Source organism: Protopterus annectens, chromosome 3.part0 (genome assembly GCF_019279795.1).
Source record: "Protopterus annectens isolate FY-2018-M chromosome 3.part0, PAN1.0, whole genome shotgun sequence".
Taxonomy (NCBI): domain Eukaryota; kingdom Metazoa; phylum Chordata; order Ceratodontiformes; family Protopteridae; genus Protopterus; species Protopterus annectens.
This window is the reverse complement of record NC_056731.1, coordinates 1,122,025,018-1,122,039,933: the sequence shown is the minus strand read 5'-3', so window position 1 is coordinate 1,122,039,933 and position 14,916 is coordinate 1,122,025,018. Positions and strand designations below refer to the sequence as shown.

The 14,916-nt window shown below is 38.9% G+C and overlaps 1 protein-coding gene across 3 annotated transcripts in view; it reads left to right on the top strand.

The window, feature by feature from the left end:
* The window catches only part of LAMA3 (laminin subunit alpha 3), a 2,187,360-nt gene that overhangs the window by 2,119,751 nt on the left and 52,693 nt on the right, over positions 1 to 14,916 (top strand). For all 3 annotated transcript variants that reach the window (XM_044065357.1, XM_044065355.1, XM_044065356.1), the window contains exons 72-73: positions 1,735 to 1,887; positions 2,088 to 2,247. In XM_044065357.1, coding sequence (XP_043921292.1) covers positions 1,735 to 1,887; positions 2,088 to 2,247 — 313 coding nt within the window. The remainder of the gene's footprint in view (positions 1 to 1,734; positions 1,888 to 2,087; positions 2,248 to 14,916) is intronic.

The window sequence follows — 14,916 nt, the reverse complement described above, 5'->3', positions numbered from 1 at the left end:
TAAACATCGAACTTGTAATATTGAAACCAAAAACTTCGAACAGCACAGGAAAACACGTCGGTCGGCTACGGGAAAAAAATAACTTTACACCCAAACTAAGTGGGGGGGGGCTTCATCTCCCACACACCCCCCGACGTGGGGGCTGTGCCCCCACACCCCCCAACTAAATATACCAACTCCGTGATTGCTCTACAGTAGACAAAATGGCAAAATCCGGCAAATGGCCAAGGGAAATCTTTCCCTGCGTTAAATCGGCTTCACTGCTTTTTTGCTTTCGATATTACAAGTTTGATGTTTAGGTGTTCGATCACCTAAGCATTCAATCTTGTAATATAGACCCTTTTGAGTTACATATATATATATATATATATATATATATATATATATATATATATATATATATATATATATATATATATTCATAATGAGAGAGAAAGATAAATCTAATTATTTCCTAGTATTAAGGTTGGCAAAAATAATATGTAAACAGAGATTGGATGAGAAACTGAAAATCATAGAAAATGCTTAAATAATAGGAAAAATGTCTGGCAGAAAAGAATAAGTACAGCAGTAAATCTGATCTGTAGAAATGTGTTCTGACACACAAATATAAATACCAATACAGTAAGTTTTCATTATTATTGTCATTAAAATAAAAGCCAGAAAGAGCTGACCAGTGTAACAAGCAAAAAATCAGGTTCATGGCCTTATACCAACTTAAAAATAATACAAATTAACTGGCTGTATGAAACTGTTGGCAACTTTTAAACCTTAAATATATTAAAATGTTATAAAAGAGTACTTAACCCCTCCTAATAGAATCAGTTTAAAACTTCAAGGCAGGTCACCATGTTAACTGCCTGAAGCAGTTTTAAATTCTAGGTTGGAGTCTACTAACTGCAGCCGAACTGTTTAGCATATACTGCATATTCAACCAGTCTCATCTCAGGGGCTGTGTATCATTAGTCACCCGCAATAATTGAATAACATTTATGAGTTTAAGGTCCCCTCACAGGGCCTGAATAATCGTACAGGCTCTGTGAAGCATAGTGAAGTATTGCTTTAAATACAACCTTGTCCATAACTACAGAATATAAAAATGTGAAGAATTTTAGCCCTATGGCCAACATTAGAAAAATAAAATTGTATACCTACCTAGATTCATGCTGACTACTCATCATAAGCTAAACATGGGTACACAGATAAATAAATTAAGTAAGACCATGAGGCCTGTACAGTATGGCAGATTTGTCATGAACAAAACACCAGACTGGAATCAGAATTCCAATAACTATGATGACTAGAAACGGCGATGTTCTTCAGTGACACAAATGCTGAATATTTTTTGTGGGTGAGAAGTACAGAAAATGTATTCTGTCAAATACATGTGTTTTATTAGTTTTTGCATAGCATATGCCCTATATGCTTATATTTGCTGAGTCTCTCACAGATGGAAGTCTAAAGAACACCACAGGAATGCCAAAATACTGTCAGTGCCACTGCTGAGTTAGGACTTTGTGGAGCTAAAGCACACTGAGTTGCATATCTGTATAGCCAATATCACATTATTGCAGTGAAACTGTAGATTTTTTAATAATTAGACACGCTATGTGTTTTGTTAGCATACTAAAACTGATAGACTTAGTGACTATTACCCAAGGAGGTATACTGAGAACAGAAAGTTTATCCTATTTGTATGATAAGTTGACATTTGAGATGCACTCTTGTTTTTAGGTGGTATTCAGCAGAGATGGGAAGAATGGACGTCTTGTCATTGATGGACTCAGAGCTCGGGATGGTGAACTAGCAACTGATGCTGCTCTGGACCTTAAGTCACCATTTGTATTGGGTGCAATCCAGTCATTTAATGGGAAGTTCAAACTTCAGGTAAGCAGTACCTAGTGTTACTAATTAGCTGATTTTCAAATACATCAACTGAAAAATTTAGCTAACTTTAAAAGCTACAGTCATGCTTTTGGATAGTTTTACTCATTGGCTTGGTAGCAAACTGCATTTGTGAATACAACATAGTCCAGCAGAACAAAATGTGTTTTGATCAAGACTAAACAATTTTTCTGTTTTCCTAGGATATGCCAAGATTCAGCTTTTCAGGGTGTGCTAAAAATTTCAAAGTGAATAACCATTTAATGGCTGTGCCTTCTGAGGTGATGGGTGTTGTTCCATGTTATGAAGGGACTACCGAACCCGGAGTTTATTTTACAGGAGAAGGAGGCTATGCAGTTTTAGGTGAGTTATATTTGGGATTCAAGTTTCTTATTGACTTCTCTCTCCTTTGCCTTTTTGATCTTTCTTTGTTTTTGTTTTTTTTTTTAATTTGTACTAAAACCCAATAAACTGTCTTGCTCATAGGTTGTTTCATCTACTACACTGTACACAATGGAGTAAGTCACTTACAACAAAGCAAATTGTATGGAATCTGGGCCCCATGTATTTTTATTTTTTATTTTATTTTATTTATTTTACATTTGTTAACTGGGAAAGTCCGACTGGATACAAGTCCATTTTCAGCGGAGGCCTGGGGAGAAAAGCTCCACATTACAATTAAGTGACGCGTAAATTTGTGGTTACATAGAAATCTAAACATTTAACAAATCAGTGACAAATTATAGTTAAGGTTGCATTTCAATCAAGCAAACATTGTAGGTTTATGGTATAAATATGCAGAGATAATATTTTACATCTATGAAGTATGAAAAAAGAAAGAAAAGTATTTCCAGGTTAAATGTAAGGATGATAGTCAATAGAAAAGGTGGTTAGGTAAGGAAGTTATAGTAAATAGTATGTAGAGGGGTAGAAGAGCATAGCTTCAGAATGGGTAGTATAATAAGTTATCTTCCTGATAATAGAATTGTAATGGTTGTAGAGAAGTGTATGTTGTAAAGGTGGGGAATGGTTATAAATGGGTATTTCACCTCTGTGAGCTATGTTTTTCTTACCTTTTTCTTGTTATTGTTTGGGTTAGTCTGGGTGTAGACATGGACATAGCTATGTTTTTCTTACCTTTTTCTTGTTATTGTTTGGGTTAGTCTGGGTGTAGACATGGACATAGCCAGTCCCTGGTTAAATACATCTTTAGGGATATTTTGAATTGGGGCAAGGAGGATGTAGTGGTTGGTTCAGCAGGAAGTGAGTTCCATTTTTTTCCAGCAGAGTTGCAGAATAATGATTCTCCAGCTGAGTTGTTGGCTTTGGTAGATTGTACTAGCATTCTGTTGGATGAGCGGAGGGATGTTAGGTTGCTGTAGGGGGTAATAATATTAGTCAGAATGGGAGTACTGGTAGGTTGGTAGAGGATTTTATGAATAACTATGAGTTGGTTATAATGGAGCTGATTGGGTAGTTCTAGCCAGCCTAATTTGTGAAGATTTTGACAGTGGTGGGTTCTGTACGCTGAGCCTGTGGCAAATCTAGCTATATTGTTGTAGCAGCTAGTGGTTTTGCTAAGGTTTGATTTGCTTAGATTTGTGAGGATGGGTGAGGTGTAGATAAGGGTTGACAACAGATGTGTCCGAGCTATGGCGGTTCTGGCAGATGGGGTTAAGAATTGCTTAATCCTATACAAGGAGCCTATTTTTTGTTAACTGTTTTTATGGTTTTGTCTATATGGGCATCGTACTTCAGATTACTATCAATGATTATTCCAAGAAGTTTAGTGCAAGGTTCAGGAGTGATTATGGTGCCATTGTTAGATGAGATTGTAATTATTGGTAATGTTAACTTATGGGTAGGGGAGAAAAGTAATAGTTTGGTTTTGTTTGGGCTTAGTAGGAGACAACGATTATTGAGCCAGTTCTCTACTTTGTTGAAGGTGATTTGAGATAGGAATTGTAGTTCTGTGGGAGTGGAGGCAGAGCAGATAAGTGTACAGTCATCTGCATACTGTATACAAGTTGCATCTGGGATAACGTTGGGTATGTCATTAATGAATATAGAGAAAAGGAGGGAACCCAATATAGAACCTTGGGGTACTCCAAGGGTGACAGGTAGAAGGGGGGATAGATTGTCTTTCCATAGAACAGCTTGTTGTCTGCCATGCAGGTAAGAGTGGAACCAGTTGCTTGCTGGGTTCTCTAAGGACAGTGATTTTAGAGAGTCTAGGAGTAGGTGGTGATATACCATATCGAATGCTTTTGATAGATCGAGAAAGAGGGCAGAGGAGAGCTTATTCTGATTACGGTTGGGATTTATTGTGTGAGAAAAGGAGAGAAGAGCAGTAGCTGTACTATGGGCAGGACTAAATCTGTGCTGGGTTGGGGCTAGGAGAGTATTCTGAGTAAGATGAGTTAGAATTTGCTTCTGTATGCATTTCTCCATTATTTTGGCTAAGGGAGATAATATGGCTATAGGTCTGTAGAAGTGGAATAATTTGAGAGATTTTCCAGATGGAGGGGATGTAGGATTCGTGCATAGTACAATTGATTAAGCCTAAGGTTTTAAAGGTGGTTTGGTGAGACATGTCATCCCTTTTTCTGATTATATAGGTTAGGAGGTGGTCGCTCATGTCCTCAGGTAGGGTGCCCGATTTGTATAACTGAGGTTTGTTGTTTATTAAGATCCAATCTAGGATACTTTCCTTTTTGTTGGGCTTATTGATTCTGGGGGGATAGTAATAATCTGGGAGAAACCATGTAAGCTGATATGGGTGGTGGGGTAGTTTGATAAACATTTTGTCCAGTCAATGTTAATGTCCCCGAGAATAATTGTTTCTTGGGGGTAGTTAGTGGATAACCATTGGAGGGTGCATTATAAGGTGTCTATGTTGTATCCTAGGGGGAATATAGCTACATACTATGTTTATAGATTTGTGTTTGTTAAGTTGGACTTTTGAGATGTTTGTTTCGGAGTTGGTAGTTGTTAGGTCTTGTGGGGTGCTAATTGTGGATACCTCGAGTGGATTTATATAGGATGGCTACTGGGTTTGAGCCAGGTTTCTGTAAGGCATAATAGATCAGGGGAGTGCATGTCCAGGAGGGCATGCAGATAGTGGATTTTCTTATTTATACTTCTGATATGTAGGTGACAGACTAGAAATGAATTAGGGGCATCATATGAGCTTCTTAGGTTAGTAGGAGTACTATTTGTGAGGTTTGTGGTAGCAGGTGAGTTTGGGCCTGGGTTAGGGTGGATGTCGCCGTCGGCTATGAGGTTAGGTAATATACTCCTTATGAGTTTGGCGAACTTTAGTAGGAGTTGGTAATAGTTTGTAGTCCTAGGGTTTAAATATGTAGGTCATATGGGATGGAGAGGTTTTGGAGTAGTGCAATTGGAGAAGAGGTGGGGTAGTATTGGTGTGGGGGTGTGTGGTTGGATGCTAGTGGTGGTAATTGAAGTAGGATACTGAAAGTTAGGTAGATAGTGGAATTCATAGGCGGTGAGAAGATAAAGTATTACAAGTGGGGGTATGAGGTAATAATGTGGTCTAGGTTTTGGAGATAAGGTGGGAGTTAGTGGAGACATTGTGGGGTAAAGTAGTAGTTGGGATAGAGAGTATGGGTGGGATGATAGAAGAAAGTGAATTATGGTGAATTGGGAGTGGGGGTTAGGTGTACAGAAAGGATGAATTGTGTTAGGATGAATGTGATGTGTGGGAATGGCCAAGTAATTAGGGGGTGTGGTTAGGGTAGTATAAATGTAGGAGCACTGGGGAAGGGTGGGATTAGGGGGCAGGGTAGGGGAGCAGAGTGAGTCCACAGGACGAACGGAGCGGGTAGTGCCAGAGAAGGACTAAATTCTGAGAAAACAATCAGTGGAGTGCTGACTGTTAAGGTAAGTTTAAGGGGAGATAGTAGGCTGTGCAGTTGAGAAATGTATAGTAAAAAAAGAGGAGTAATGTGGGTCTACCAGATAGATAAATATATTAGCAAGTGGATGTCTGAGGTTTCAATTTTAAGATTGGAAGATAGTTATTCAAGATTAGACCTGGGAAGAGGGTGCCACCTAGTGGCAAAGGTTGTAATACAACCAAGGCAGCTCGCAGGGCTAGCAGCTCTAGTGTGAAAGGGAGGATAACACAGGAGTAGTATGAAGAGGAGGGAAGGTATGGGAGTTGGGAGGAGAGAATGTTTTGACTGCTGGCTGTCCTGGCTAGAGAGTGTACAATAAACACCTGTGATTATATAACAAGTGTATTATTTACAAACAGTGGTTTTAAAACATACTTTCTTGTATCCTTGAGGGAAATGATGCCGAGAGAAAGGTTTGGCTATATTCCTTAGCTTCGGGAAGAGGCAGCAATCTTAGACAAGGCAATAAACCCAAAACCTAGTACAGGTCAGGCAGGTTGGAGTGATGGGTACAAAAAGGAGAGAAAAAAGTGGTGAAGTAAGCAGTAGGTCAGACACACTTTCTAAGCAATTAACAACTAAAGACAGTACATTTGTAATCACTTTAACCAAGTATCCACTCGTTAGTATTCCAAATATTCTTTGAGATTAATACAGTAAAGTGCAAGGTAAATGCAGTTTTCTAGTGAAATTTATACAGTAGGGTATAAAGTATCAGTATAACAACAACTATACAGGTCTAGTAAAACAAAGCAGTATAAGGAATACACTAAGCATCCATACACATCATGGTGCAGGTAACAGTAGCCCAGCATGGAGAAAGGGGTAGTAGATACATGTGTAACTGTTAGCTAAATACTACTTGTGTTCTTTTGTTTAAAAAAAGAACCCCTATGTAACTAATTACTACATATATGAGGCCACCCTACCATGAACGCTAACCTAATTCAGCGTTTTAGCCTAAGGACTACTAATACAGCTTTAATGTCCCATTTTATTTCAGGTAAACCACACATTTGCAGTCTAGATTACGGAGCGCTACTCTAACCCGGTGTTTTCTTGTTTAAAAAAGTACCGCTTCCTTTTAGATTGTTATCAGTTATATTTCAGCGTGCCCCATTTTATATCCAGTAAACCACACATTTGCAGTCTAGACTACGGTGCGCTACTCTAACATGGTGTTTTCTTGTTTAAAAAATACCGCTTTCTCTTAGATTATCAGTTATATTTCAGCGTGTCCCATTTTATATCCGATAAACCACACATTTGCAGTTTAGACTATGGAGCGCTACTCTAACCCGGTTTTCTTGATTAAAAAAGTACCACTTCCTCTTAGATTGTTATCAGTTATGTTCCAAAGCAAACGCGGTTTACAATGCTACTTCTACATGCTATATTCCTTGTAATGTTAGAACAGCGACAATGATGGTGAGGTGTAAATTAAATTTACTTCTTTAATCTGTGTCCTGCTAAGGATCCGATGTATGTGCAGTCCCCATTGCAAGAAAGAAAAATCACTATCTTAACGTGGCGTTTCAGATTATAAGCTAGAGCCCTTTCGCTGGTTAATCGTTCACTATAACAGCCCTCGCATATACAGTAATCAGTGCTGAAATGCTGCCCTGACTTAGCATTCACTGTTTAGACATAGAATAACCTTGTACTGTTAATTTAAAATAGTAATCTGGCACACTCACCCTACAGCCATTGAAACGCTACTCTGCTTTGGTAATGTCTGTTAGAAAAGGACCATTACTCCCCACAGTAGGAACGGAACATATTGTAGTGAAGTTCAGTAGCGCGTATCAGCTCCACGTGCTACAAACATTCAAATATAGTTCCTGCCAGAGATAGAGCAGCTAGTACACCATTCCAAATGTAAAAATTATAGCATGTAGCTATACAGAAACAGTTTCTCTCACTGTAGTAAGTTCTCTTTAAACAAATAATGTGCGTATCAGCTCCACGTGCTACAAACATTCAAATATAGTTCCTGCCAAAGATAGAGCAGCTAGTACACCATTCCAAATGTAAAAAGTATAGCATTTAGCTGTACAGAAACAATTTATCTCACTATAGTAAGGTCTCTTCAAACAATAATGCAGAAATGTGAATCATTTACATGTGTGGACACCGGAGGCAGGAGCGCACAGCAACCGGGAGTTAATCTAAGATTTAAAGATGGCGCCACTTGGGGTTAGGTATATTTATGGGTTAGGTGAGGAAATAAGGTAGAAGGGGGAGGAGTATAGTGGGTTATTGCAGGTACAGACCAGAAGTGATCAGTACTCTACTCTGGCAGGGTAGGCTGGAAAAAGATAAGACCTATTGTGCTTCAGCAGGCTAACTTAGTTAGGCTTGAGAAAGGGGGGTGGAGCTAGGAACGAGGAAAGAGCAGACACATAGGTAGGCAGGGCTATGAAGGTATTATCCTAACAGGAGATAATTGAATGAAGCAAGGTATGTTATGGAAGCTGTGCAAGAGCCAGAGAAGGACTAAATTCTGAGAAAACAATCAGTGGAGTGCTGACTGTTAAGGTAAGTTTAAGGGGAGATAGTAGGCTGTGCAGTTTGAGAAATGTATAGTAAAAAATAGGGGTACAGTGGGTCTACTAGATAGATAAATATATTAGTAAGTGGATGTCTGAGATTTAAATTTTAAGACTGGAAGATAGTTATTCAAGGAGATTAGACCTCAGAAGAGTGTGCCCCCTAGTGGGCAAAGGTTGTAATACAACCAAGGCTACTCGCAGGGCTAGCAGCTCTAGTGTGAAAGGGAAGATAACACAGGAGTAGTATGAAGAGGAGGGAAGGCATGGGAGTTGGGAGGAGAGAAGGTTTTGGCTGCTGGTTGTTCTGGCTAGGGAGTGTACAATAAACACATGGGGTTATATAACAAGTGTATTATTTACAAACAGTGGTTTTAAAACATACTTTCTGGTATCCTTGAGGGAAATGATGCCCAGAGAAAGGTTTGGCTATATTCCTTAGCTTGGGGAAGAGGCAGCAATCTTAGACAAGGCAATAAACCCAAAACCTAGTACAGGTTAGGCAGGTTGTAGCGTTTCTTGTATCCTTGAGGGAAATGATGCCCAAAAAAAGGTTTGGCTATGTTCCTTAGCTTTGGGAAGAGGCAGATATCTTAGACAGGGCAATAAACTCAAAACCTAGTACAGGTCAGGCAGGTTGGAGCAACAAGGTGGGAATACCGGAGGCAGGAGCGCACAGCAGCCAGGAGTTAATCTAAGATTTAAGATCTAAGATGTAAGCTTGCTTTATATTATAAATAGACCTTACACCAGAGTAAGTCACTTACACTGAGAGCAAGTATTTTGGAATCAGGCTAACAGTTTAGTATTTGTAATCCAGTTTAGATTTCATCTAAAGGTCTTTTAATTGGTAGCAATAATATGTGTGCCCATATAAAGTATACAGATTTCTGCTGTCTTGACTTGGTTTTACTATATCTATCTATCTATCTATATATATATATATATATATATATATATATATATATATATATAGTTCCACTTCATAATCTTGAAAGACTGAAATATCTAATTTCAGTATTTCGAGACCATAAAGTTGAATCTTCTAAATACCAAAACTTCATAACCGCGAACCCGGAAATGCCAAGGGTCGCAGTTGTGGTGTTTCGGTGGTACATGACGTGGATGTACTATGTGCCTGATGTACAGTTTGGTGTGTGGATTTGGCTGGCGATTAAGCTAAGTGGATATTTTTTAAGAGTTTTCGGTAGATTTTGGAGTGTATGTAAGTGTGTCTGGAAGTTTTCATTGTGGATTAGGGTAGGTAGGTGAAAGTGTTGAAAGTAGTGGTGTTTGTATATATGTGATGTGTGTGTGTGCAAGAGGACTGTAGAGTGTGTAGTGGTGAGTTTGCTGCCTTTTTCTGTTTGTTGCTATGTCAGAGTTAGTATATATAAGTAATGGGGTTGTGGGGGCTGTAGCCTCCCCACATGTGGGGTGCAGGGGGGCATGCCCCCCTGCTTATTTGTAGGGTAGGTTTGTTTATTTGTTTTTGTGTTTGTGTGTGTTTTGTTTGTTTGTTGTAGTGCCGGAAGGATGGCGTATGTGTCGTGTGGTGTATGGTGTGTTTATGTTCGTGATTTTGAATTTCGCGTTTTTGGGGTTTCAGTATTTAGAACATTCGGCTTTATAGTTTCGAGATACTGAAGTTCAATATTTCAGTATTTTGAGATTATAAAGTGAAACCTTATATATATGTGTGTATATATATATATATATATGTATATATATATATATATATATATATATATATTTATATATATATATATAGATATATATATATATATATATATATATATATATATATATGTATGTATATATATATATATATATATATATATATATATATGTATATATATATATATATATATGTATATATATATATATATGTATGTATGTATGGGAAATATGTTTCCTGTTTCTCTGCAACAGCCACACAGACACAAACACACACGTACCAGTTGTATATGTTAGTCAAAAAAGTTCAAATAACCGTAGTGCTTTCTTGGTTACCAAGTTTTTTCTGTCTTATTAAGATGTTGAGTACTGGAGCTCAGAACTATAGACCACTTCAGCTAGTTCACAATAAAAGTATGAACTCCAGAATATGGTGAGATAAAGGATCACTATTTGTTCTTGGTTATGTGTTGTTTGGATGAAATGTACTTAGCCTTAGTTGTATTTGTACTAATCTTTATTTTTGTTATGAATAAAAAGATGGTTGTCCTATATCACAGCAAACAATGGCACTCACCCCCTCCCCAGCCAGACACAATATAATCTCCATGAAAAATTCAATGATTAACTAGATTATTGCTTCTTCACCAAATACTGTTACAGCATTTGGTACCCTTCCAGACTCTGTGTATGACCATCTGCTTATAATCTGCATTCAGGCAGATAAATAATTCCCCTACAACACACTCTTATAAACAAGTTAGAAATCTCATTAAGTTCCAACCAGAGAACTTTAACCATACCCTAAAACACTTTAACTGGAATGCACTTAAAAATCTACCACGAGATACTGTAGTCCCAGATTTTAACACAGCTTTTCTGATTATCCTCAATACTCATGTTCCACTTGGAACTAATAGAGTTAAAACAAACTCTGCACCATGGCTGTCTACCAAAACTCAACAACACCTGAAAAATGAGGATAAGACTTGGAAAGCCTGGATGCAAAATAAAACCAGGAAAAAACTGCAATATTTGTATGAATAGAAGAATCTCAAAATGCACTCGCTCGAAGCACTCCTTAAAATGGAGAACATCGACATTTATGCTGTAACAGAGACCTGGTTCAAGGCAGCAGAAAGCACCCCTGCACTATAAGGCCATTCCAAGCCTTTCGGCCCCAGAACTTGGACCGAAGCTCCAAAGGTGGTGGTGTTTCCATATTCATAAAGAATGCACACACCTCCAGACTGGTAGCCCAACATAACACATCAGAGATACTTCAGGTGCAGCTAACATTGGGAAAGACAGCGATTCAGGTCGTAGCCTGCTATAGGTCCCCAACCATGTCCAAAGACTCACACTCCATGTTCCTAAGTACACAGGAGAATATTAGGGTCCAGCTTAACACTCTTATACTGGGTGACTTCTTCTACTCCTCCAGTAACTGGGAAAACTACTCATGTACCAATACACTTGCCCAACATTTCGTGGAATTCATTAATTCCAATGACCCGGACCAACTCGTTCTTACCCCCACTAGAGGTAGCAACATCCTTGACCTGGTCAATTCTAACATGGGTGATCATTGCTCTACACCATTAGTCAACTTCTCCCTGGTTAGATCTGACCACAAACTAATCACCTTGGAAATCCACATCCCTCCCACCCCCACCCCCGCAAAGGTGACCACCATGAAAAACTTCTCCAAAGCTAACTTTGGGCTCCTAAAAACATAGGTGACTAACTTCACGGTGCCTATGCAAATGCAGAATAGTTGCATGATCACCGAATCATACACCAATGCACTGTACGAGCACGTACACAAATGCATGGATCTCGCCATACCTAATAGAACCAAGACGCTGTCCTCCAAAAAAAAAGAAGCCAGTCTGGTGATCCCCTGCCATAAACAAACTCTACAACAGAAGGAGGAAACTGATGTGGAATAAGGTGAAGTCCCAAGACTGGAAAAACTCCCTTATCAGCCTCAACAAAAAGTTGAGATCCCTCATTAAATCCTCTAAAGCTAGCTATGAAAACAGAATTGCAGCTGATAGTAAAAACAACCACAAAACCTTCATATAGTTATGTAAAGAATCTCCGCAGCAATACCCAAATTTGCTCTGAGCTACTGCACAATGGTACCTCCTATGCTGAGCCAACAGATGTTGCCAATATACTGGCCGACAGATTCAGTCCCAACTTTACCCCTCACTCCCTCCCCCAAAGGACTAATCGCAATACCAGTAGATTGCCAGTATTACTGCTGCACAGATTAAAACAGCACTGTCCAAGGCCAAGAATACAGCTTTATGGGACCTGACAGTATCCCTGGCTGTGCTCTAGGTGCTTGCTTTTTTCATGAAGAACTTAGGTTTGCCTGCTACCTAGTCTCTTTCAAAAGAAATGGATTTTCTGTAGGTCAGCTTATGTAAGAAACATTGAGATATGACATCTTATAAACATAGGAATTGTGCCTAGCTCTAGGGGTGTCATTGTCTACCTTTACTCAGCTCTTATTAGTCCAGTCATTGAACATAATGTCCTCTTTGGCATGTATCTATCCAGACACATGCAACAACTAGAATGCTCAGAGATACTTTACTTAAACAATTCGAGGCCTAAACAACATGTGCGATATGGATGGACTCAGAGCCCTGTCACTACACTTGTTATCCTACAGACTGCTAAGAAGTGATCTATGTCTGGCATACAAAGTATCCTCTGACCCAATACATATGGATTTAGTGCACATCAGCAAGTCAAATGGCATCAGAAATATTTGGTCTAGGGATCCAAACGTCCTCTGCAAATTCAGCAGAATGGTTTGGAGGGACAGGTATGTCTCACAGAGGATACTGCTGCTGTGGCACAGACTCCCCGTCCACATAAAATGTTAATTCCTGCCCATTTTCAAGCACAACGTAGATCTATGGATATTAAACAGAAAATTAACCCCAGGACTGCCCCCTATACTACTAATGGGCAGAGGCAGCTCCTAAATGCTTTATCCCATGAATGGGTCCCCTCAAATTATCTATGGTATGATCTCTTTTATTCTCTTTAAGGATAATATATAATTATTGACTATGGGATGGGTAAGGAGAATCTGTAACCAAATGAGATAAATTATTTTGAGCACAAAAAGGGAAACTGGTTAGGCTTAAAATGGTCCAGCAGCTAGCCTAGTGCTTTCCTATGACCCTATAAATGAAGATCACAGCTGTTGGTTAGCTGCCTTATTTTCCTTCATCATTGATGGCGGACACCAGTAGTGTCCCAGGATGTAGTGTTATGATCAGTGATGTCATGTAACAGCTGTTCAAAGGATAACCTGCTGTTTAACAGCAGTGATCTACTAACAGCAGTGATCTACTAACAGCAGTGATCTACTAACAGCAGTCATCTACTGATTCTGTAATGTCATGCAGCAGGTGACCAGACTCTCAAAAACTGATTTCCTGGATGAATACTTGAGGTTCATTAATATTCTCCTATGAAAGCAACCCTGTCTTATTGTAATGCTGGCTACATTATATATACATACGTGTGTATGTGTGTGTGTGAATAAACTAACAACCTGCAATGTATGTTTTTTTTCTTAGAATATATTCATGCTTAAAGCTGTGTAAGTAAGGCATTCCTCTGTCTATGCCTTGCATACAGGATTCTAATTGGATCTTTGATCATAACTGGCATGCTGTGCAGTTGAGAGGCTCAAGGGCTGAATCTTGACATCTATGTCAAGAACACATAATAAACAGGGCTGTGATTGGAGCAATCACATTGTAATCGTTTGGAGTGCATGAAACATTCCCCTCCACCCATGTTCTAGAATAGTTAGAGCACTAAGTGTTTTACAGCTTTGAAATCTGAAACAGTCTTATTGCTGTGTCACCCAGACAGCAGCCACAACATAAGGGAATCAACAAGTGCAAAGCGCTCTAAAACACATTAAAAACATCATTCTGTGGCTGAATGAAGTGCTTAACATGTTTTAAAGCTCTTCACACTTCCTGCCACTTTTCAGTCGTGTCAGATGGATGCTGTTACTGCTCAGTCTCAAGACTAGAGCTGTGAGAAGTACTTAACAAAAGCTTTTAAGCATCTTTCTGATGTCAGAAATGTGTTTAACAATCCTGTCTTTTGTCTTCAGATGTGTGGTCACATATCCTCATATTCTGAATTTCTGGTAGAACTTATCATTGAATTGCATTACTTGTTTTTAAAGTGCACGTTTTGAAAACCAACTTTGCAATCAGTAAAAAAACATGCCTGCATATATTCTTACTGTGGAGATTTAGGATACTGAAGCAGTCTTACTCAGACAAAATGATCAATTAAGCATGGGAAGTTGCATTGTAGTCTGTTACTATATATCCAGAAAAAATACATGCAGCCTTAGTATATCAGAACAGTTGGGCTCCAATCATACCTGAGATATCTCAGACTGCATATCAAGTGATTACAGATGCTCTGGATGCCTGCTTTTTTCATGACAAACTTGAGTTTGCCTGCTACCTAGTCCCTTTCAAAAGAAATGGATTTTCTGCAGGTCAGCTTATGTGAGAAATATTGAGATACAACAGTGTATAAACATAGAGATTGCGTCTAGATCTAGGGGTGTCATTGCTCCCCTTTACTCAGCCCTCATTAGGCCAATCATTGAACGTAATGTCCCTTTTTGGTATGCATCTCTGCAGATACATGCAACAACTAGAGCACCTAAAGAGATACCTTATTAAAAGGATACAAGGCCTAAACAACATGTCCTACATGGACCAACTTAAACCCCTGTCACTATAGTCAGACTATACAGACTAAGAAGTGACCTGTGTCTGGCATACAAGGTACCCTCTGACCCGGTACAGATGGACTTACTG